The 23,025-nt window shown below is 44.4% G+C and overlaps 1 protein-coding gene across 1 annotated transcript in view; it reads right to left on the bottom strand.

The window, feature by feature from the left end:
* HIBADH (3-hydroxyisobutyrate dehydrogenase) overlaps positions 1–16,164 on the bottom strand; it is a 114,039-nt gene extending 97,875 nt beyond the window's left edge. The window contains exons 1-3 of the mRNA XM_084858498.1: positions 16,013–16,164; positions 2,702–2,862; positions 59–168 (exon numbers count right to left, since the gene is read on the bottom strand). Of these exons, the coding sequence (XP_084714624.1) occupies positions 59–168; positions 2,702–2,862; positions 16,013–16,094 (353 nt within the window). The 5' untranslated portion in view covers positions 16,095–16,164. The remainder of the gene's footprint in view (positions 1–58; positions 169–2,701; positions 2,863–16,012) is intronic.
* Between the last annotated feature and the right edge of the window lie 6,861 nt (positions 16,165–23,025).

The raw sequence follows: 23,025 nt of genomic DNA, 5'->3' as shown, positions 1-23,025 counted from the left end.
TAATGGAAACGCTTGATTTTATTACGATACTAAATGAAGAGAGAGAGGAAATACTTACTTGAGAATTCCACTGGTACCTGTGTAAACTTCTATTGCATTAGGATTAGACGGAAGCATTGTAATAATCCTGTCAGCTCTTTCTGCTACATCTGCTGGGGAATCAGTCACCTTTTAAAGGAAAGAGAAGGGGAAGAGGTCAGCAAGCTGTTGCTTATTGAAATAGAAATGATCCTTTCATGTTTTATCGTTCAACATTTTAAGCAAGATCTAAAGTGCTTCCGTAGTAACGAGAATGCGAACAGACAGTGCCATGTAGCTAAGCCACAAAAATCAGCTGTGAAATCTTGCAGTATGCTCCTGCCACTATGAATGTTAACAGACAACACTGAGACATAATAATATGTCTCAGCCAGGGTGTCATCAGTTCAGGGGAAAAAACACTGAAGACAGAAGACACTAAGAGCCCTTTATTTGTTCATGCTTAGAATATCCAAGTTGCTAATTCAGTCTGGGAATGATGGGAGTTGTAGTTACATCTGGAAGACACCAGGTTGGGGAAGGCTGTTCTAATTATTTGGCTATCAATCAAATGATAAATGTCCAAAGACATTTGGAATCAGACTTAAGTTATACTTCAAATAGATGCACTGAAATCAATCAGGCTTAAGTTAGTCCTGACTAACTAGTCATGATTTTATAATGTTTTGCAGGGCAATCCTATACAAGTCTGCTCAGAACTCCTGTTGAGCTCAATGGAGCTTATTCCAAGGTAAGTGGGCATAAGATAGCAACCTTAGGGCGCAATCCTATGCATGTTTAGACAAAGAAAAGGCCTACAACTCCCAGCATTCTCCAGCCAGCCATGTAGGCCTTTTCTCTGTCAAAACATGCATAGTTTACTGTAACTTATCCATATATGTGTATATACGTGTGTGTGCGCGCACACATGTGTATATATATATATACGTATAAAATCAGCATGGGGCTAAGCATGAAGGCATAGTGCCCCTGTCAGGGGCAGAACAAAATGAACTGGGGTCTAAGACAACCAAATTAATATATACCGTAGACTTCAAATGGAAAACTAGTGGCTCAGAAAAACAAAGAGAATTCTGGGGAGATAAAAATAAAATGTGTACCACAGCTGGATAGTTACACTTGAGGTTTATACAAGCCATACCTGACAAAGCAGCTCTGACATGGATTCAATTACGTACATGAAAGGCTTCCCAAGAAAAGAGGAATTCTCTCACACCTTACCAAAAAATAAGGTCAAACTGAAAAGGAATGTTTTTTGCACTGTGGGTTTGGATAGAATTCCTCTCACCAAGCTTGTGTTCCTTAGCTCTGTATCACACAGCCACTAAAAAAAGTAAGACAGATCTTTAAAGGAACTTGTAACATGATTGGGAAGTCGTGAGGTATCAAATTGGGCAACTCGTAAGGGCAAGCTTCCAATTCAGTTCCTCTAAGGAGGTGCAGTTCATGTGAGCAGGCTCCGCCCAACCTGCACGTCAAGTGTCTGCAGCCACCCCCTCTGCAGTCACCCCTTCCCCAAGGGCCCACCACACTTACCTGGTCTGGAGAAAGGGGAAGCATTGGTGGCTGCGTGTGCTCCCAGGGTCACTTTCCCTCCTGGGGGTAGGGGGGGCCCTAGAGCTTTGTACACTGTTCCCGCTGAGGGGAGACAGAAGCAGTAGCTGCAAGTGCTGCCTGGACGCCCTGGAATGCACACAAAGCCCTGCCCCCTACTGGAGCTAACCAAGGGCGGCTTGTGCATTCCTACCAGAAAGATGTGCAAGCACAGGAATCTTGCACCTTAAATTCTAGGCTTAAATAGACAGACGTTTGCTCAAAAAAACTAGAGGGGAAAGAGGAGGAGGGCTGAGCAACTAGCAGAAAATAAGCACATTTCTAAGCTGAGGAATAATGGTGACCAAAAGAAAAATAATAACTGTAAGCAAATGTATTACCAATACTGGGTCAAGTACAACAGCACATGGCCTCTTAAAAAGACAAAGGCCTGACATAGAAACTATTGTTTCCCCATTAAGAGAATGAGCCTGCACATGCCTTCCTCCCTCCCCTCTTCTCTGTGTATAGGGAGACTGAAAGCTTCCTCTTTTGAACTAAGCACATTCCCATTACATCCAGATTTGGGGAACTGGTTTGTTCCAACTATGGTTCATTCACAACCTAGGATGTCAAGCCATGGTTCGATCCTGGCTTCTTTTAACTAATCATGGTTTCCCATGACATCTGAACCAGGGCACAATCAGTGGGTTGGATCCAGATTTAAGCTGGATCAACTGCACTGATGGAAGTGGATTTCCTGCCCCCTCCTTCCCATAGCAGCCCCTCCAGCCCTCTGAAAATGCTGCACAGAGTCAGGAGACTGTGTTGAATGGAGTGAGCTGTGGTGTGTGTGGGCAAGGCAACCCCCCAAAATCAGGGCCTTCCATGACTGGAGCCCTTCTTCTCACAGAAGGTGGATGCTGGATCCAAGCCATATACAATACAACACAAACACCTGCTAGGTAGTGATAGAAAACATTACTAAATGTGACTGTGGCAGACTTGCCTGTTCAAACCTGGGAGTGCCCTAATCATGTACATATGAAGCAGGGAGTACAGGTGGTGATAGGGCGAGGTCACAAAATACAAAAAAAAAAATAAATTAATAACATGGTGACTACTATACCTGTGCACCCAACTCTTGAAATTCTTTACACGCTTCTGGAAATACATCATAGGCGATAACAGGATAGCCATGTTTTACAAGGTTTTTCGCCATTGGATTTCCCATGTTACCCAAACCAATGAATCCAACAGAGGTTTTGGAAGCCATTGCCCTAGAAGACACTAATTGCAATTCAAAAATGTCAGTATTAGAATATTCTATTGAAACACTTTTCTAAAAATATAAAGAATAGTATATCTGCATTTTTTAGCTAAGAAACCGTTTTCAAAGTTTTATTCCAATTAAAATTTAAACTTCTTCGTTGTCTCTGGCATTTTTTCATCTTTATTATGTTTTCCTAAAAGCAACTCATCACCATGCCAAAATCAAATTACTGTAATCTTCACTCAAAGAATAACATAAAAATGTAGGCAGAACTTCTAGAAGGTTAAATCTCTTGCTCAACTGCAGAACAAATAAAGTGAGTGACAACAGCAGACGTTTCCTCTCTTAGTTTTACAATGTAATATACAAAAAAAGACAACAGCCAAGAAAACAGCTGGACTGATCACAATCCAGCACAAAATTAGGTGCGTTACAGCTCACTGAAATCCAATGACCACTGCACAATGCCGCCAATCCATCTAAGCCAGGATCCCAGCACTAACAATGGATGGATCACATGATACAGGGAAGCAGCAAGGATATTTTATGAATTCACTAGACAGCTTCTTGGTTGGAAGAGGAAGAAGCACTTGAGTTGCACCTAAACTGTGCTTGTGAAGGTTCTTTCTGTCCAATTTCTCCCTCCAATTGCAGTATCCCCACCCCATATCTCATGCCTTTCCCAACCCTTGGGTTCCCCAATCCTTGGGATAAGCTTTTGGGAGGGGCAACAGGGGCAGGGAATTCCTCTTGTGCAAGCATTCTTGCGTGAGCACAGCATCGGATGCAACCCATTATCACAATTCTTGACAGCAAGAAATTGCCTTAATGTCCATAAAGGAAGTTTAAAACACACACACACACTCAGAAATCTTATTTTTAAAGATGGGGGAGGAAATTGATAGTGTTATTAGAACTCTACAGTGTTTATTTGCATGAAATTGGTTATTTTATGGAAGCATTTTGCGGGCCAGTGTACAGAAAGCTGCCATTTCCACAATGAAATTCAGTTCTTCTAGAGAAAGAACACATGGGAGATTGATTTTACAGAAATCACAATCACACAGATTTTAAAATTTATAGCCTACTTTATCTTTATAAAATCAAAGCCAGCGAAGATAAATATTGTTACAAATAATATTGTGTCATTGTGAGTAATCTTTTTTCAATAAAAGTAATGGACATTCTTTAGAGGTGTGCCTCGCTTTGGCTTGTGTATTTTTTAAAGTTTCAATTGCAAGGGAGTTTCTCCTTGAGTTTTGCTGTTTATTTTGGATTTACCATCCTTCAGTTCTGCTTGATTACTCATTGTTCTCAAGTTACAAGGCAAAGAGAATGTTCAAGCCTTAATATGAAGAAAGATTGTTCAGATTCCACACATAGTTGTTTCTTTCCTTTTCATGCCTGCTGATTCAGCCAGTTAGCATCAGCTGTAATTCAAGGTACAAACAGCTGTCCACCAGAAGCTGAGATGAGTGCAAACCACTCTTGTATGGCAGTTTGCCTGTATGAACTAAAGATGAATTTTAAAAGGCATAAGGGAGAACCTTTCACACTAGAGTTATTTAATCCTATCACCCAGCACGCTGAAAGATATCCTCTACTATTAGCAGAGCATTCATGTAAATTATGACGACAGACACTTGAATGACAAGAGCAGCTGAGAACAAAACAACTATAACGTAATTTATCTATAGAACTTCACTTTGCTATGTATGACAGATGTGATCCAGGTAAAAACGAAGGCCCACTAAAAGGAAAGACACACTAAGCTCTCAGGAGTGCACTGAAGAGTAATAATTTAAGCACTAGCTACTATGCCAGGGATGGGAAACCACTGGCCTGTAGGCTGGATGTAACCCATGGCACTTTTGGATCCAGCCTGTGGCCTCCCCACCTCAGTCGCCCCTGTGCAACAACTGGACTTACACTAAAGCTCCTATTCAAGGGAATGGGGCCTGTTTTTATATGCACAGTTGCTGCACTCAGGAGAAGATTTTCAGGGTTGGGGAGAAGAAGGGAGAGGGGGAGAGAAGGGGATGGCAGAAAGAAAATCGGTGGCCCACCATCAGCTCTGGCACGACCCACTTTTGGTTTTGGTTCTACTCACTACCAATTCCAGCCCAGCCTTGGTATGCGGCCCCTGAGAGACTGGCCTCAACAGAATGTGGCTGTCAACATTTTTTAAAAAGTTGTCCCACCCCTGTACTGTACATATGTGAATAGAGCAGGGATGTGGAAAAGTGGTCCTCCAGATACTGTTGGACTGCAACTCAGATCCTGCCGGACTGCATCAGCCCCTACCATTGGCTATCCAGGCTAGGGCTGATGGGAGTTATAGTCCAACAACAACTGGAGGACCACACGTTCTACATCCCTGGAATAGAGCATGTTAGACAACGGTGCCAAAAGAAGCAATTATTTTCTTTTCTAAATGAATACAATCCTAGCTCAGAACCAAAATACCATCTGTTCTTGGTTGGCACTGAATTGTATAAAAATTGTATTTTAAAGAGACGACACAAAATGATGCAGTCCAACCATAGTAGGTATCATGATTAAAGAAGATCAAGCTTACAAAAGAGATGAAATTGACCAAACTACTCAAGTTCCATAGATATCTAAAGAAAAATAGCATTTATATTAAAGAATTTGGACATGACAGAGCACTTAGGAAATGATCCTCCTTAGACTGGTAGCACTTCATTTATTACAGACTTTGACTTTAAGCTCCTACTTAGCCCAAAAGAAATCAGATGCATCAGCTCTCCACATAATAGCGCTAGTCCAATGATTAATACACCAAGATCCTGTATCAGGCCTCCTGATTAGAGTCCTAACCTGTATCTGCCTCCAACTGTTTGCCTGCATATGCCATGCAAGTAAAAGGTAGCAGCTGGTACAGACAGTACTTGTGACTGGGTATTCATTGAGTGATCAAGATACTCACTGATCAAGATACTGGGTATTCGGTGACTGATCACCCCTCTAGAGAGCCAGTGCAATGTAGTGGTCTGTATGTTGGGCTGGGACTCAGGAGACCTGGGTTCTAGTTCCCACTCAGCCACTAAGCTCACTTTGGGACAGTCACTGGGCAGGTTCGCACAATTATTTTCAGCCACAGTGGCTTATATAAGCCACTGTGTTTTATAGCACGTGCTGGATGCCTGCAGATGCCCATTCTGTAACTCAACCCCTGCTTCTTAGCTGTCGTGCTGTCCAAACCCAGCAAGGGTGGGCTGTTGGTGTGGTTAACAACAACAAACCCATGGGCTGCTTTATGTATGTGGGTGGTTTGTTAACCATGCCAACAACCCACTCTTGCTGGGTTCAGACAACACAACCTACAAGTGGGGGTTAGGCTACAGAACAGTGGATCAAAATGATCATGTGAACCAGGTTGCTGATTCTCAGCCTAATCTACCTCACAGGGTTGTTGTGAGGATAAAATGGAGAGGAGGATGACCATGTGAGCCACCTTGGGCACTTGCAAGAGGAAAACAGGGAAGATATAAATGTAATAATAAAAATAATGGGTGCCCCCATCTGGGTCATCTTCCATTCCATGTGCCCATGTCCAGCACCCTGGCTCTGACAGCAAGTCCCTACGTAGTCTAGTCCCCATTTGCAGATTCACCTGTTATGAAAAATACTGGGGTCATTAGCACATGACCATCCCATATAGTAAGTTGCTGCAGAGGTTTGTTCTGTTCCATTTGCCCTGGTTCAATCCTATATGGACAGATGAGTCATTAGGGTCTACCCATCAATGACTTTAGATGAACACCATACTCCACCTATAAGCATTGCAAGGCTCCCCAGCACCTTCATCATTGCATGGTGGAAGTTTACCTGCAGTTGGGGGTTCATTGGCAACTCTTGCTTAAACTTGCGTGCTCATCCTGTATGGGAGACAGTGCTATCACCTGTTGAATAATGGAGGGGTATTGTGCCAGTGCACAATTTCCTGTACTGCTGGAAAGCGTATGTGTGTATTTGGGGTGGGGGTGAGGAGATTACATGTGTAGGGTGCCTTGTCCCTGAAGCCTCAGTTGTAGCAGCAGACCTGGAATTTCTAGTAGGCATTTAGGGTAAGGTGCCCGTAAGATGACAACCATTAGTCATATGCCCACCCTACTTTGTTGTGAGCCTTAGGTTGTAACCCTATGCACACTTACACAGGAGTCAATCCCTTTGAACACATTAAGCAAATCCCTTCCAAATCCCTTGAACAAATCCCTTCCAACATTTTATTTTATTTATTAGATTTATTAGCTGCCCATCTAGCTGGCTACCCGGGCCACTCTAGGTGGCGTACAATACTAATAACACAAAATAGAATGAATTTACATAATCAACTGAACAAAACAAAGTAACAAAACAACACTGCTTTAAAAAACCCTAACCCACCCCAAATACCCGCCTGAACAGCCAGGTTTTTAAAAACCGGCGGAGGCTCATCAAAGAGGGGGCATGGCAGAGGTCACTAGGGAGGGAGTTCCACAGAGTGGGGGCCACCACAGAAAAGGCTGATGGGACAGACAGAAGGCTTACTGAGGCTGATCTCATTGAGTGGTGTCCCTGGTGTTGTTCGAGGCGCTCCTTAAGATAAACTGAGCCGGAACCATATGGGGTTTTAAAGGTCAATGCCAACACCTTGAATTTGGCCCGGAAAACAACTGGTAACCAGTGCAACTCCTTCAGCACTGGAGTGATGTGATCTCGCCGATGGCTGCCTATAATCTGGTGGGCTGCCGCGTTCTGCACCAGCTGCAACTTCCGAACCGTCTTCAAGGGTAACCCCACATAGGGCACATTGCAGTAGTCTAGGTGAGAGGAGACCAGGGCATGTACTACTGATGGGAGCAGATGGTTAGGAAGGTGGGGTACAGCCGCTGTATCAGAAGGAGTTGGTACAGCGCTGCTCGGCTCATGGCTGATACCTGAGCCTCCGTGGACAGCTGGGAGTCTAAAATGACCCCCAGACTGCGGACCTGGTCCTTCAGGGGTAGCTGCACCCCATTAAACATCAGGTCAACATCCCCCAATCTCCCTTTGTCTCCCACAAAAAGTACTTCGGTTTTGTCGGGGTTCAGTTTCAGCTTAGTTCCTTCCATTCAGCCACTCACCGACTCCAGACACTTAGACAGGATTTCTACAGTCAACCTTGGCGAGGATTTAAATGAGAGGGAGAGTTGTGTGTCATCTGCATATTGCTGACACTGCACCCCAAACCTCCTGATAGCCCCCAGTGGCTTCATATAAATGTTAAATAACATCAGGGAGAGAACAGAATCCTGTGGCACCTACAAGTGAGCAGCCAAGGGTCTGAAGTCTCCTCCCCCAGAGTTACCCTCTAGTACCTGCCAGAGAGGAAGGAAAGGAACCACTGCAATACAGTGTGCCCTATGCCTAACCCCTCTAGGCGGTCCAGGAGGATACCATGGTCAACGGTATCAAAAGCCGCTGAGAGATCAAGAAGAACAAGGAAGGAGCATTTGCCCCTATCCAGAGCTCTCCCCACATCATCCACCAAGGCGACCAAGGCCATTTCTGTCCCATGCCCAGGCCTGAAGCTAGACTGAAATGGATCTAGATAATTGGCTTCTTCCAAGCGTGCCTGCAACTGCAAATCCACCACCCGCTCAATCACCTTGCCCCACAACGGCAGATTCGAGACTGGGTGGAAGTTGTTCAAGTCTTGGGGATCCAAGGAGTGCTTCTTTAACAGTGGTCTTATCACCGCCTCCTTGAGGGCTGATGGCATCACTCCCTCCTTGCGGGAGGTATTCACCACTGCCTTGATCCCCTCCCCAAGTCTCTCCCTGCAGCTCATAATGAGCCAAGATGGGCAAGGATCGAGTAAGGAGGTGGCTGGCCTTAAAGATGAAAGCACCTTGTCCACTTCCTCAGAAGGAAGAAGCTGGAACCGATCCCACACAACCAGTCTGCCACTGGCTGCCCCTTGTTCACTAACTGTATCCACAGCGCACGGAATAGCACTCCTGATCCAATCGATTTTATCTGCAAAGTGCTTTGCAAACTCAACACAGGAGGCCTTAGAATGCTCCATTGGTTCCGGAAAAACTGGACCAACCAGGTTCTGGACCACTTGGAACAGCCTCCTGGGACAGTACTCTGCAGATGCGATAGAGGCAGCATACAAATTCTTTTTTGCTGATCTTATCGCCATGTGGTAGTCTGAAGCTACAGCTCTAACCCATGTCCGATTGTCTTTGGAGCAAGATTTCCACCACCACTCACCTCCCACTTCAGAGCTCGCAACCGTGGGGTGAACCATGGTGCAGTCTGAGCTCTGTTCAGGGGGAGAGGGCATTTTGGAGCCACATGTCTAATGCCCTGGTGATTGCAGCATTCCAGCCATCCACCAGGGTCTCAACCAAGGGGCTGTTTGCATGCTCCAAAGAATCCCCAAGCACAGTCAGGAGTCCATTTGGGTCCATAAGACACCTGGGGCAGACCATCTTAATGGGTCCTCCACCCCTGTGAAAGGGTTGTGGAACCACTAAGTCCAACCCCACCAGGTAGTGATCTGACAAGGGCTGGGTGGATATACCCCCAATTTCCAGATCACTCCCCACCTCTCCGAAAACAAACACAAGGTCTAATGCATGACCAGCTACATGGGTGGGCCCAGATGGAATTGGGTGCAGCTCCCAGGAAGTCATGGTCTCCATGAAATCCCAAGGTGCCCCCACGAGGATGGCCTCCGAATGTATATTGAAGTCTCCCAACACCAACAAGTTACGGGACTGCACATGCACATCAGATACCACCTCAAGCACCTCAGCCAGGAAATCTGTTGTACAGCAGGGTGGATGGTACACGAGCAGAATCCCCAGACTGCCCTTCAGGCCCAATCTCCAGTACATGCAATCAGCAGCCCCGGTCTCCCGGAGAGGGAGTCTGGTGAGGACCAAGAGCTCCCAGTAGATCACAGCCACTCCCCCTCCCTGACCCCCAGCCCTCGGCTGCTGCGCATATGAAAATCCAGCTGGGCAAATGGCCGCAAGAGTGGGAGCAGTGGCCTCATCTAGCCAGGTCTCCGTAATACATGGCAGGTCCGCACCCTCATCCAGGATCATGTCATGGATGAGAGATGTTTTATGGGCAATGGACCTGGCATTACACAGCAGCAGACGAAGGCCAGAGGATGGAATCATGCATCCCTCAGCCATCCTTCGGCTCTGGACAGGCCCAGAACAGGGGACAGATATTACGCATCTCTTCCCTGTTCCCCTTACCTGGCATGGCCTGCCCCTAGCGCTCCGCCAGCCTCTGCTGCCCAGCCTCGGTATGTTGTGGCCCCCAGAAACTCCCCCCGCTGCCTCCACCAGGTGGACACATGCCTCCCTCACTTCCACCTATCAGGTGGGCACCCCACCCCTAAAATCACAAATACAACCCCAAAGCCCACCACCCACCAACAATTTTTAAGAACTACAGCCCAGGCCCTCTGCTCCCTTGTGGCTCCCCTGAGTGGTTCACCCAAGTTATAAACCTTTCAGGGTCAACCGAAAGCTGTGTGATCTTTCTAGCAGGGAGGGGTAGAGCAAGTTCCCTGCAGCTCCGCCCTCTCTGGCCAATGTATAGGACCAGGTTGGTCTCCCCCTTGTAGTGATGTTCTTCGTGCGAAGTGCCCTTTCATCAGTGTACCCACTGTCATGTTCCCACTTGGCTCAGTGCTCTTTAGTTCTATGGATAGGAGGACAGAGTGGTGTAGGCCCATGCTGTTTACTTTGATATACAAAGATGTATGGTCTCTGCTGACTGTGCCTTATACATCCTATGGTATGCTGTAATTCACTACAGCATTAGTTGGAACTCTATCTTCCATTGCAACTGTGGAAATAAGAACATAACATAAGAAGAGCCATGCTGGATCAAACCAAGGGTCCATGTAGTCCAGCATTAAGTTCACACAGCAGCCAACTAGCTGTCAACCAGGAACCCACAAGCAGAATATGAGTGCACCAACACCCTCCCATCCATGTTCCCCAGCAACTGGTGTACATGGGCTCACTGCCTCTGGTACTGGAAGTAGCACATAGCCACTGATAGCCTTTTCCTCCAAGTAGAGGTGCAGTGATCTGGGGCCATCTATTAACTTCAGTGAATATTTTGACATACACCACCTCTTTCGTAATGTTATGTTGTCACAGGGAAGAGGAACAAGCCCTGGGCAAGTGTGTGATTCCAACTAGGCTCTACCCCTCCCATGCTACACCCTGCTCCATCCTCATTTCGACCCTCCCACTGACAGTGCTCTGTCAGCATATTCCACATGTGGTAATTCTATGTGGCAGCATACAATTTTTTTTGTTGGGTTCTGCTAGCACAGGGGAGCTTAGGAGTGAACCTATCCTGCCCATAGAGCATAATTCAATGATAGGGTTGCTGTATAATCCCAGATATACAAGAAGAAAATCAAGGAGATTTCACACAAAGCTGTGTATAAAATCTTGGCATTTAAAAATTTTGGTTATTCCAATATAGAAAAGAATCGATTATTCACTGTAAATGACCAATATCCCTTCGGAAAAAAACTTTAACATTAATAGAGATTGATTTCTAGATCTTGTTAATTTTCTGTGGCGCTTTTGTTGGGTTTAAGTATAATTAGCAAAAGATCTCATAAAGATCAAGGTAAACAAATCTTATTCGCCTGTGTGTTCCAAATGAGATAGTTAATATGATGATTTGACATCAAAACAAAAAGAGATGTAACTTGAACCAATCGATTTAGATAGAACCAATTCCAATAAATCCAAGGGATTCCACAGCTTATACATTCTATGGCCTCAAACCAGAGATCTGTGCATGCAAGCAGCAGATTATGCAAGCAGATACACACGCATCTACCTCCCCAACAGATGGGCAGTGCTATCAACGCTGACGGCAGCTGCCACTATCAATTCAGCACCATGTGCACGGTCTCAATCCAGTGACCAGAACGGTGTGCATAGCCTCCAAGATCTGGGGTTCAAGTAATAGTAATGCTACATGTAATAGCTTCTTGCACGTTTTTTTTAATCCAGCAAAAGATTCACATGACCAATGCCAGGTTAGGGTATATTAGGTTAGATCCAGGATCCAACTTCAGCAAGGGGAATGGACTTTCTGCAAAAAGAAGTGCCCCATTTGAAGAAGGGCCAACCGGCTGATTTTGGGCACCCTCATACACCACAGCTCACGCCATTCAGCAAGGTCTCCTGACTCTGGGTAATATCCATTGGTACTCCTACACAGAGTAGATCCATTGAAATGAATGGGCTGAGTTTAGGTAGGACCACCATCGGATACTGCCCTCTCTATGTAGCATTTTCAGGGAGCTGGAGGGGCTTCCTTGGGAAGAAGAGGTGGAGAAGTTCACTTCGAATAAATCTGGATCCAACCCCTTATCTTTTGGGGGGAATATTTTCTTTTCTGGAGCACAGCAATTATCAACACATAACTGAATTGTTTTATACTAAAAAAACAAATCTAGTAAAAACAGAGAAGAGCACCATACCAACTGAGGATTGTACCTTAAAAATTATCAGAATGCCAATTCAAATTTAATTTTAAAACAAAAACTCTTCGTCAATGTTTTTATGGTTATTTTATGGGAGTATTATGCTGTTTTCATTTATTGTGATTTTATGCAATTATTGTACTATGTTTATTATTGTCATTTTATGTAGCAACTGTACTATCTGTATTATGTACAGATACATACATCTGTATGTATGTACAGATACATACAGATACAGATCAATATTGTATTGATTTTATTTTGTGAGGGGACCCCGATGAACTAAAAGGTAGGATAACGTTTTTGGTACTGGTTAAAGATTACTACTGCAAAAATACAAAACAATGGAAAAATATTTAGTTGAACTCATCAATCTGTACAGAATGTTTCTAGTATAACACCAGCAGGACCTGGAACAAAACCTTGTAGAATGCTGGTTTTCCCGCATCCCTGCCCTACCCCCACCCCACCTCCAGTTTCTATCCCCATCCCCTCAACATCACATGGCCAGTAAGCATATGCAAGTCCTCACTGGGGTGTTTGGGGTTCCCCCCACCCCAGGGTTTCTTTTGTTCTAAAGATGTTGTTGCTGCTGTTGCTATTGCACTTCTGCAAACCTTGGGGCTCAGCCAAGCCCTTTGTGCGTAGCTTTTGCCATTTTTGCTACATAAACAACAGCCCTCATAGCCTGAACATAGGCAATAGAGGGAATGATCATTCCAACTCTCACGAAAAGGGTCTTGCATGTTTTCCAACTTTTTGTTCTATTATTTCCAGTATACACCATACTGAATTAAATACACAGGAAGATCAGAAATTACCATACGTAGAGTCACATCACTGGTCCATCTAGCTCACCATTGTCTACTTTGCACTGCCTGGCAGCAGTTCTTTGGGATTTCATATTGGCATCTTTCCCAATGCTACTTAAAAGATGCCAGAGATTGGATCTGGGACCTTTTACGTGCAAAACATGTTCTCTATCACTGAGCTGCAAAGAGAAGGGACCGGGGGCAGGGGGTGTTTCCACACATACTACTTTTTTTTTCTTTGCAATATGACTATTCATAGATTTATATCACCTGGTCATAAAATGGCCTATGAACCGAAAATGACAGTGAACACAGGGACAGGATGTAAGCTTTAGAGATAAACAATTCTGTTTACCAAATGTCAGGACCAGCAGGATACATAAGAGATCACCTGATCCCCCACTGGCCTGCTCAGTTGCTGCGCTAATCAGGAGATACCCTTCTGGTGGTACCCAAGATGTTGGAGGTTTGGTCTATCATGGCTCAGAATAGAGCCTTTGGTCTCATAATTCCCACTCTCTGAAACTCCCTACCCCTACAAATTAGGCAGGTGACAACATTTTTAGGTTTTCGGCACTTACTAAAAGCATACCTTTTCCAACAGGTATTCCCAGGAAGGCAATCTTATCCTCTGTACATTACTTAGAAATGTAATATAGGTGATTCATAAATACTGTCAAATAAATAAATGTTGAAGATACCAGGAAATGAATAGTGTGTAGCACAATCCTGTGCCTGTTTACTCAGAAGTAAGTCCCACTATGTTCAGTGGGGCCTACTCACTACCAAGCTTGTTTAGGATTGCAATTTTAATATTAAATGAAAGTATAAGGGAGAGAGAACTTCACATTGCACACTGAACCACCCAATAACTGTGTAAACACCATGGATTTTCTCTCTTGGATATGTATCGTGTTAAACAGGGCAATATAAAGAAAAGTATGCTTTGTGCTAACCTGACGAAAGACTTGATACAAGCAGGCAACTACTGGCAAAGAATTGTAATACTTTGTACAGGAATTCTGTAGTGTTCAACGTGCTTCATGTATATTCTACAGGTAACCCTTCCCAAACCCCTGTAAACTAGTATGATTATTATCATACTAGTTTACAGTGCAGGGGACGAGGGATGTGCTATGTGTGTGTGGTGGGGCATGCCTTGCCCAAACCAGCACATGAATTAATGGTGGAGCTGACATTTGAACTGAAGGCTTTACACGCATAGGTCATGCTCTTCATCATTCTACAAAAGTTCTATTGAGAACAGATTTTACTGAAATTTCTCAGTATGTGGGATTTAAGGCAGTTGGGAGGTTATTATTAATAACCACCAAATGATGAATGTTAATAGTATGTTTCCCTATAAAACAGGTGAAACAGCTTTGGCTGGTGAAAGACTACATCAGGGTTTGAGCGCACAAAGCTTCTTATCAAAGAGATTAGAAAAATATACATAGTGAGAATTGGTTAAGGACAGATTAGTAGGTGGCTGACATTTTCTTTTATGTTATTATTTGGTGTTACTATTAACCCAACTAGGTCGAACACAAGTAGAAGCCTTCAATAAGTCCCTTTAAAGGTAAGTGACTAAGGGCACAATCCTAAGCATGTTTAGACAGAAAAAGTCCTACAACTCCCAGCATGGCTGGGAAATGCTGGGAGTTTTAAGACTTTTTTCTGTCTGAACATGCAGCCTAAGACTTAGGGTGGAATTCTCTGCAATCCTATGCACATTTACCTGGGAGTAAGTCCCACTGAACTCAGTGGGACTTACTTCTGGGTAGACATACATAGAATTGCACTGAAAGCCTGCAATCCTATGCATACTTACCTAGGAGTATATCTCATTGAACATAGTGGGACTTACTTCTGACTAAACAGACATAAGATTGCACTGTTAGGATTCAGTCTTATAAAACTTACTTAGGAGTAAGTTCAATTAAACTCAGTGGGAACTATTTCTTAGTAGACATGCATACAACTGTGCTGTAACACTAATTTTTGTTGTGCAAATCCATAAGGCGGTGCTTAACTTTTTACAAATGGATAACGTGCATGGCACAAGGCTAATCACACCTGGACAAAGTTTTACATACATAAAAATATACAAGATCACAGTAATGAACAGTGTTATAAGGAAAGTAAATATGGGCATAGATCACAGTTACTGTTAACTTGATACTTTAGGTCACTAGCGTCACATAAACTTTTGTGGCCTGTTTCAGCACCACATGTGTTATTTTAAGTAAACATGTTAAAGTATTTATGACACTAGCCTTCTCTTAAGCGACATACATTCTAATATTAGTCCAATATAATTTTACAGCACGTGTGGTTTTTAATAGCATGTACAATACTTGTAAAGGGTGTAAAATAGAAGTCATAACCTTTTCCTTCTACAAAGCCACTGAGCTCTCAAGGCCGTGTATGCCAATACATACTTCAGGTGAGGAGTCAAACGCATGAAAGAGTACACACCCCTCGCCAAACACCCTGATGTAACAGTTAAAGCGAGAATGGACGTTCTTCTTTCGTTCTTTCTTTCTTTCTGGTCTTCTTTACATGTCATGCAAACGTTCACCTATCCACCACCTGCCAATACAGCTGTCACCAAGTGCCAACAGGCTTGGTCAAGGGGCTACCTCACGACTCTGACCCACCGCCTCCGCGAAGGGGCACGGCAAGGGGGAAATAAATAGCAGCAATGTTTGCCCTCACGGCTTTGCACGAAGGCCCGGCCTCCTTACTTATCATAACGCGAGGCTTTTTGCAAGCCAATTCAGCCATCCAGCAAAGCCTTCCAAGCCCGATGCTCCTTACCCATTGCAATACTGTCTGCATAGACTTTCCTTTGCCTGTGCAGCAAACTGGCGGAGACTCGGAGCATTGACGCCGCTGCCATGCTGCTTCCCCGCCTCCCCTGCGCGACCTCCCGCTAGACGCCACCTCCTCTGCTCTCTCCGCTTCTCTCTACTTGCGGCGGCAGAAGCGCGGAAGGAGGCGGGAAGGGAGTGGCGGCCAAGTCAGCCAATCGCGGCCTCCGACGGCAGCCGAGCACCAATCGAAGCAGACGCTCTCCTGCCGCTGACCTGCCATGGCTACACCCCCGAGGCCCAGGATAGGCAGCTGAAGAGGCGTTCTTATAAGGCAGCGGCGACTGTCCAGTTCAGGCTCCGGGCGGAAGTTGTGACTGCAGCCGGTCCGTGTTGCGAATCGTGTCGTAGGCAGCGGTGTGGGGAAGGGCGCTGCAGAAACGCACCAAAAACGCTCGTTTATCGGCTCAGCTTCTTCTTGCAGCCCGGAGGATCCTTCTGTTTGTGCAGGGGCTGCTTTCTCTCCCCTAATGCTGAAGCATTACAGAAAAAGGCTGTGAATCAAAGAGATTTTCCTTAGGGTCGCGGTTCTAAAACCCAACACAAGACTTAGTTTGAGTAGACCCATTGAAATGAATGGGGCTTAAGTTAGTCATGACTAATTTAAGCCCCATTTATTTCAATGGGTCTACTCTAAGTGCTGGATTTTACCCACTGACTTGGGAGCAAGCCCTGTAAGAAATCAGTGGGTCTTCCGCTGCAAAAGGCATAGGTTTATTTTGTTTGTTTAAAAGAATTCTGGACCACCCTTCATCCAAAAATAGCAGTGTACAAAGATAAAAAGTCAATATTATAGATACAACACTAGGAACAAAAATCAACAATAAAGGTGAAAGGCAGCAGACCAGCCTTCCCGGACCTAGTGCCCTCCAGATGTGAGGGTGACTGGAGTTGTGGTCCAACACAGCCTTCCCCAAACTGGTGCCCTCCAGATGTTTTGGACGTCAACTCTTGTCATTCCTGGTCACCATGGTCAATGGTTAAGAATGCTGGAGAGATATAGTCCAAAAAAATGTGGAGGGCGCCAGGTTTGGAAAGGCTGGTCTAACACATCTGAAGGGCACCTAGTTGAGCAATATTGATAATACTGAATTTTTACCTTTGTACTCTGCTTGTGGATTTCTCTGGGTAGATGGCTGGCCGCTGGGTGAACAGAATGCTGGATCAGATGGACCCTTAGACTGATCCAGCATGGCTCTTCTTACATTCTTATGAAGGCCACAGTAGACAATAAAACCTATCTGATGATTTTAATAAGATTACCCTGCACATTTCTCCAGCATTCCTGCAGTCCAACATTATGCATGGAAGTAAGTCTGTCTGGGTTTAAAGGGACATACCCCCAGATAATGCAAGTTACAACATACTTGGGAGTAAGCCCCATTGAATTCTGCAGAACTTACTTCCAGGTAAACATTGATCTTACACTGTCAGTCATGCCTCTGCTTTTTTGTGCAACTTTAACCAAATGGGGTTAGTATTATTATTACTATGATTCTTTATTTTATTTATATCTTAACTTTCTAATTAAAAAAATGGTGCACAAGTCAGGTAACAATAAAATCCAGATTAAGAATAAAATCTTAATAACAACATAAAACACAATTAAAAACAATTAAGAAGCACAACAGTAAAAGAAATAAACAGCACCGGCAAATTAAAAAACCCTTCATCAACAGACCAGCTGATATGTCAAAGGCTGGCTGGGGAATGCTGGGAGTTGTAGGACTTATTTCTGTCTAAACATGCATAGGATTGCACTCTTAGCCTCTGTTGGCAGGGATTTCCACTGAGAAAGCCCTCTCTCATATTCCTACAAAACATCCCTCCAATGGCGGCAATACTGAGAGTACTACTACTATTACTTTTATTGTAAGTATTTTTAATTCTGCCTTTCTGTAAAAAAAAAACACCAGTGTATCAAAACAATAAGAACAGCAGTTCTGTTTATGTATTCAGTTTAGGTGACTACTACAGCTGATGTTTCTATAAAGGGGTCTGGATATGGATATTTAGGATGGACATCAGCTTATAGTGGATATTCACATGCACAGCACAGTAGGGTAGGGCTGCTCCAAGACCATTTGCTGCCTCAGGTACAGCAAATAGTATCTCAGCCCCTCCCCCTGCCGCCAAGGGCACAGTGCACAAGGCCAGTCTGTACCTGAGGCAGAAAATCCCACAAGCGCCTGGCCCCCTTCCTGGCAATAAAAATAAATAATAATAAATTAAATAATAAAAGGTGCGATCCTATTGCATCCACCCTGGGTACTCATAAGCCTCCAAACTCAGAGGCTTCTGAGCATCTAGTGCTCTGGATTTTAGCTAGACAGGCATGTTTGCCTGTCTAGCTGAGGTGTGAGGGAGCGGGAGGGACAGAGGCTGGGAAGGCTGGGGATAGCTCATATCCCCACTTCCCCACTCCCCACCCTGCCCACCAGCATGCCCCCTTTCCCTCCTCTCTGGGCTCACATTTGCAAGCTCATAGAGGCAGCTGGCATGGTTCTTTTTGTGCCTGCTGTGAGGGGGAGGGGGCCGGGAGCTTGGACTCCTGGGTCTGAGGTCAGAATTCTGTCTCCGGCCTCACATCCAGGAACCAAAAAATGCTATGGCCCCCGGACACTGTCTAGGGGGCATAGGATTGCTCTCTAACCATTTGCTGCCCTTTAAAATAGGCTGCCTGAGGCGACTGCTTCACTCTACCTGCCTAATTATAAGGCTAGCCCAATTCTTCAAGCACTAAAGCAAGCACTAAAACAAGTGGAAACACTTGTTTCCAGATTGGGACAGGTCAGCAGACCTCTATTATGTCAGCTCCACTGATCTGCCCCATTCTGGAAACAAGCATTTTCACTTGTTTCCAGTTCCTGTCCAAAGCGTACAATCCCTGTTGTGCAAGCAGTGGGTCCCACTGGTGCTTGCCAGCTCTGGCTACTGCCCATAATCAAAATCTCACAACGTGAATACTGGAAAGAAATTTACAGTTTTGTATCTATGAAATTAGAGCTTTATTCTCTCACATCAGGCCTTCTTGTGAAATTTGTGCTTGAAAACCGGGGGGGGGGGGTGTTGACCTGGAAAAATGCCGTTTCTGATTGCAATCATTTGCAGATTACAACTTCAAATCAAATATTCATTAAATTTTATTTCAAATTCCCATGATAATCTGTTTAAGCACTGATGTAATAAGGTGATGTGTGAGAAATTAGCACTAAAGTTAGTGTGCTGCATCCTAGGTATTACTGTATTATAACAATTTTGCTGCCCTTCTGTTTTTTTGTTTCAAGTTAGCAGTCATGAAAGCTTACTACTGTGTTAAACTGCCATTACAAAAAAAGTTCCAAAGGGGTCAACGGAGTCACAGTATTGATAGAGCTGCCGCTAATAATACAGCCTCTCAAACAGATTTGTGTATATTTTCAGAAATTGTAGGATATTTAAAATGTAAAGAGAGGCATTAAGTGCTTGTTAATTGCAAAGCTTATTTCTACATGCTATAACATTTTTGCCTCCCCTGTATTAAATATATGGGTGCCCATTAACCTTTTAAAATGCCTTTCAATATGAAAGTGAAGGCTAAAAATGTCTATAAAAAGGAGATTTCAAAATATTCACAAGCACTAAATAGGCTTTCTAGAAATGCATGATTATGCTGAAAACCGTGTCACAAAAATGAACTGTTAACAAGCATTACTTTACCTGTAGTAGGATGACTGCCAATCTTTAATTGGCCTGAAAGCTATTCTTCCATCAATGGGGCATTGTGTCCTCAAGGCAATAATAGTAGCTTTATGGTTTAGTGTTCAACAGTGAAGGGATGGGGGTGGTAAAATCCTTGGTAAAACTGATATGGAACAAATTTTCTCTACCACTTTTCCCCAACGTATTTGCTATCTTTAAATATTAAGGTCAGGCTGCAGAAATGCAGAAGATGGAAGTTCACATAAGCAGCCAAATCCTACCACCAGTAGACCAGCTTATTGACCAGTAAGTATCTAAGACTGTATTGCTAATTCTAATTTTCAAAAAGAATAGTTTATTAATGGGTTCAGTAATGATTCTGAGTTTAATGTCCAAACATGGTAGGTTAAGGGCCCAATCCTATTCATGATTAGACAGAAAAAAGTCCTACAACAGTTCAGAAGCTGCAGCTTGTGCAAAATGCAGCAGCCAGACTGTTAACAGGGACCAGAAGGTCTGAACATATATGACCAATTCTGGCCTGCTTCCACTGGCTGCCTATATGCTTCCGAGCCCAATTCAGAGTGCTGGATTTGACCTATAAAGCCCTACATGGCTCGGGACCATGGGACCTGACAGAACGCCTCTCCCAGCATGAACCAACCTGTACACTGTGCTCTGCATCCAAGGCCCTCCTCTGGGAGCCTCCTCCGAGGGAGGCTCGGAGGGCAGAAACAAGGGAGAGGGCCTTTTCGGTGGTGGCTCTCCATTTATGGAATAATCTTCCTGACAAGGCCCGCCTGGAGCCAACATTGTCATCTTTTCAGTGCCAGGTTAAAACTGCCCTCTTCTCTCAGGCATTTGGCAGCGTATAATGAGTCTCTGATTGTCTCTAGCTGATTGTTTTAAATTGTTTTAGATATATGTTGTTGTTTTGTGTGTTATTTGTTTTACTTCATTATGTGAATAGTCTTTATATTTTATATAATGTATTTTAATGGTTTTTAATTTTTGTGAACCGCCCAGAGAGCTTCAGCTATGGGGCGGTATAGAAATATAATAAATGAAATGAGATGAAACTCCCAGCATCTCCCAGCCAGCATGGGGGCTGAAGCATGCTGGGCATTGTAGGGCTGTTTTCTGTCCAAATATGCATAGGAAGGAAAGGAAAGGTTCCTCCTGTGCAAGCACTGAGTCACTGCTGACTCCCACAGGGATGCCGCTTTCGCTGGCGTTTTCATGGCAGACTATGGCAGGGTGGTTTGCCATTGCCTTCCCCAGTCATGACTACCTTTCCCCCAGCAAGCTGGGTACTCATTTTACTGACCTTGGAAGGATGGAGGGCTGAGTCGACCTGAGCCAGCTGCCCGAAACCTGGCTTCCGCTGGGATCAAACTCAGGTCGTGGGGAGAGTTTCGGCTACAATACTGCCGCCTACCACTCTGCACCACACGAGGCTCCTAAATATGCATAGGATTTGCAGCCTAAATCCTTTAGGCTCCAATATGCACCCTAAATCCTTTAGGCTCCAATCCTATGCACACTTACCTGGCAGTAAGTCCCACTGAACCCAATGAGGCTTATTTTTCAGTAGACACACATACATCTGCACTTTTAAACATGTAAAACACAATGCTTGCTACTAAATCTGCATCCTAAGCCATGTTGTTGGAACTGTGAACTTTTACATTGGACCATAAAAGGATTCTGCCAAAGGTCCACTTAGTTCATCATTCTGTCTCCAACAGCGGCCAACAATGCTTCTGGGAAGCTTATGTGCAGGCCCTGAAGGCATTGCTCCTCCCCAGCTGAGTATCCACAGATATTCGGAAGTATATGGGAAGCTACCTTATGCTGTCAGACCATTGGTCCATTTAGCTCAGTACCGTCAACATTGACTGACAGTGGCTCTCTAGGATTTCAGGCAGGAGTCCTTCCCCATCCTACCTGGAGATGCCAAGAACTGAACCTGGGACCTTTTGCCTGCAAAGCATGTACGCTACTACTGAGCTACGCCCTTCCCTGTATATTGTCTCTGCCTTTGAGCATTCTAGGTTCTATTTAGCTACCATCACTTATAGATATATTCTTCTTAGATGTGTCTTAGCCTTTTTTTCTTTTCCTTTTCCTTTTTTGAAGCTGTGCAAATACTGAGTATCATCACAGTTTATGGCAGTGACTTCTATAAGTTAATACCGGGGATCTTCAGGCAGTCATGTTTTGATCTTCCCATTTACAGTGACAAAGGGTTAGAAACAATGTATTTAAAAGTGAAGCTGATTTTTCTTTTACTACTAAAACGTGAGCCTTATCAAATTTACAAAAGCCTTTCTTTAAAAGTTAATCCAGCATACTTATTTTAAGGCAGACTTCCCATCCTGGTCCCCCTATATGTTTTGGACTTCAGTTCACATCAGCCCCAGCCAGAATGCCCAAAGGTGAGGAATGATGGAAGCTGTAGTCTAAAAAATGTAGAGGGCACCTGGTTGGGGAAGGCTGTTTTAAGGTGACACATGTACTTTGAAAAATGGCTACAGCTGAGCTGTATTGTAATGTTTGAACATCTCTCTCTCTCTCTCTCACACACACACACACACACACACTCACTCACTCACTCTCACACTCAAATGCCAATGTATTTGGGCCCTGAAAGTGGTCTGAGATTACCCACAAGCTGATCATTGGAAGGAGGATCGGGATATAAGTGAAATCAGGGCCCACACCAGAAGTCGGTATTGTTGGGCACCTGCTGAGGCCCCCACTCCAACAAGGCCTCCACTGCCAACTCCTGGAGCCACCTGCCCCTGCTTTTACTCCTCCCTCTGAGCAAGTGGGTATAGACAGGAACACGAAAAAAGAGCATCCAATTCCGCTTGCCTTGCCCTGGGCAGCTTGCAGATTGGGCCTAGAGGGAGAGGACAAGCAAATGTTCAGCAGTGAGAGGTGTGAGGAGGGCATTGGCCCACTCAGAGAAAGGATCTGCTCAGGATGTCTTGCTCCAAAACCAGGAGCTGGAATTGTAGAAATTGAAAACAGCTACTGACATTTGTTCGGAGGACTGTGGAGACCATGGTTCAAATCACTGCTCAGCCATGAAACTCACTGAGTGGCCTTGGGTAAATCAGTATTATTTAGCTCAGCCTTCCCCAACCTGGCACCCTCCAGATGTGTCTGACTACAATTCCCGTTATCCCCAGTCACTACGTATACCACAGGGTTGTTTTGTAGATAAAATACTCTGAGCTTCTTGGGGGAAGCTTGGGATACAAATTCCATTCT

Source organism: Heloderma suspectum, chromosome 5 (genome assembly GCF_057233095.1).
Source record: "Heloderma suspectum isolate Gila_16-S chromosome 5, 16-S_ref, whole genome shotgun sequence".
In the NCBI taxonomy this organism is placed as follows: domain Eukaryota; kingdom Metazoa; phylum Chordata; class Lepidosauria; order Squamata; family Helodermatidae; genus Heloderma; species Heloderma suspectum.
Note: the sequence above shows the minus strand (reverse complement) of the source record. Positions and strands in the feature narration are given on the sequence as shown.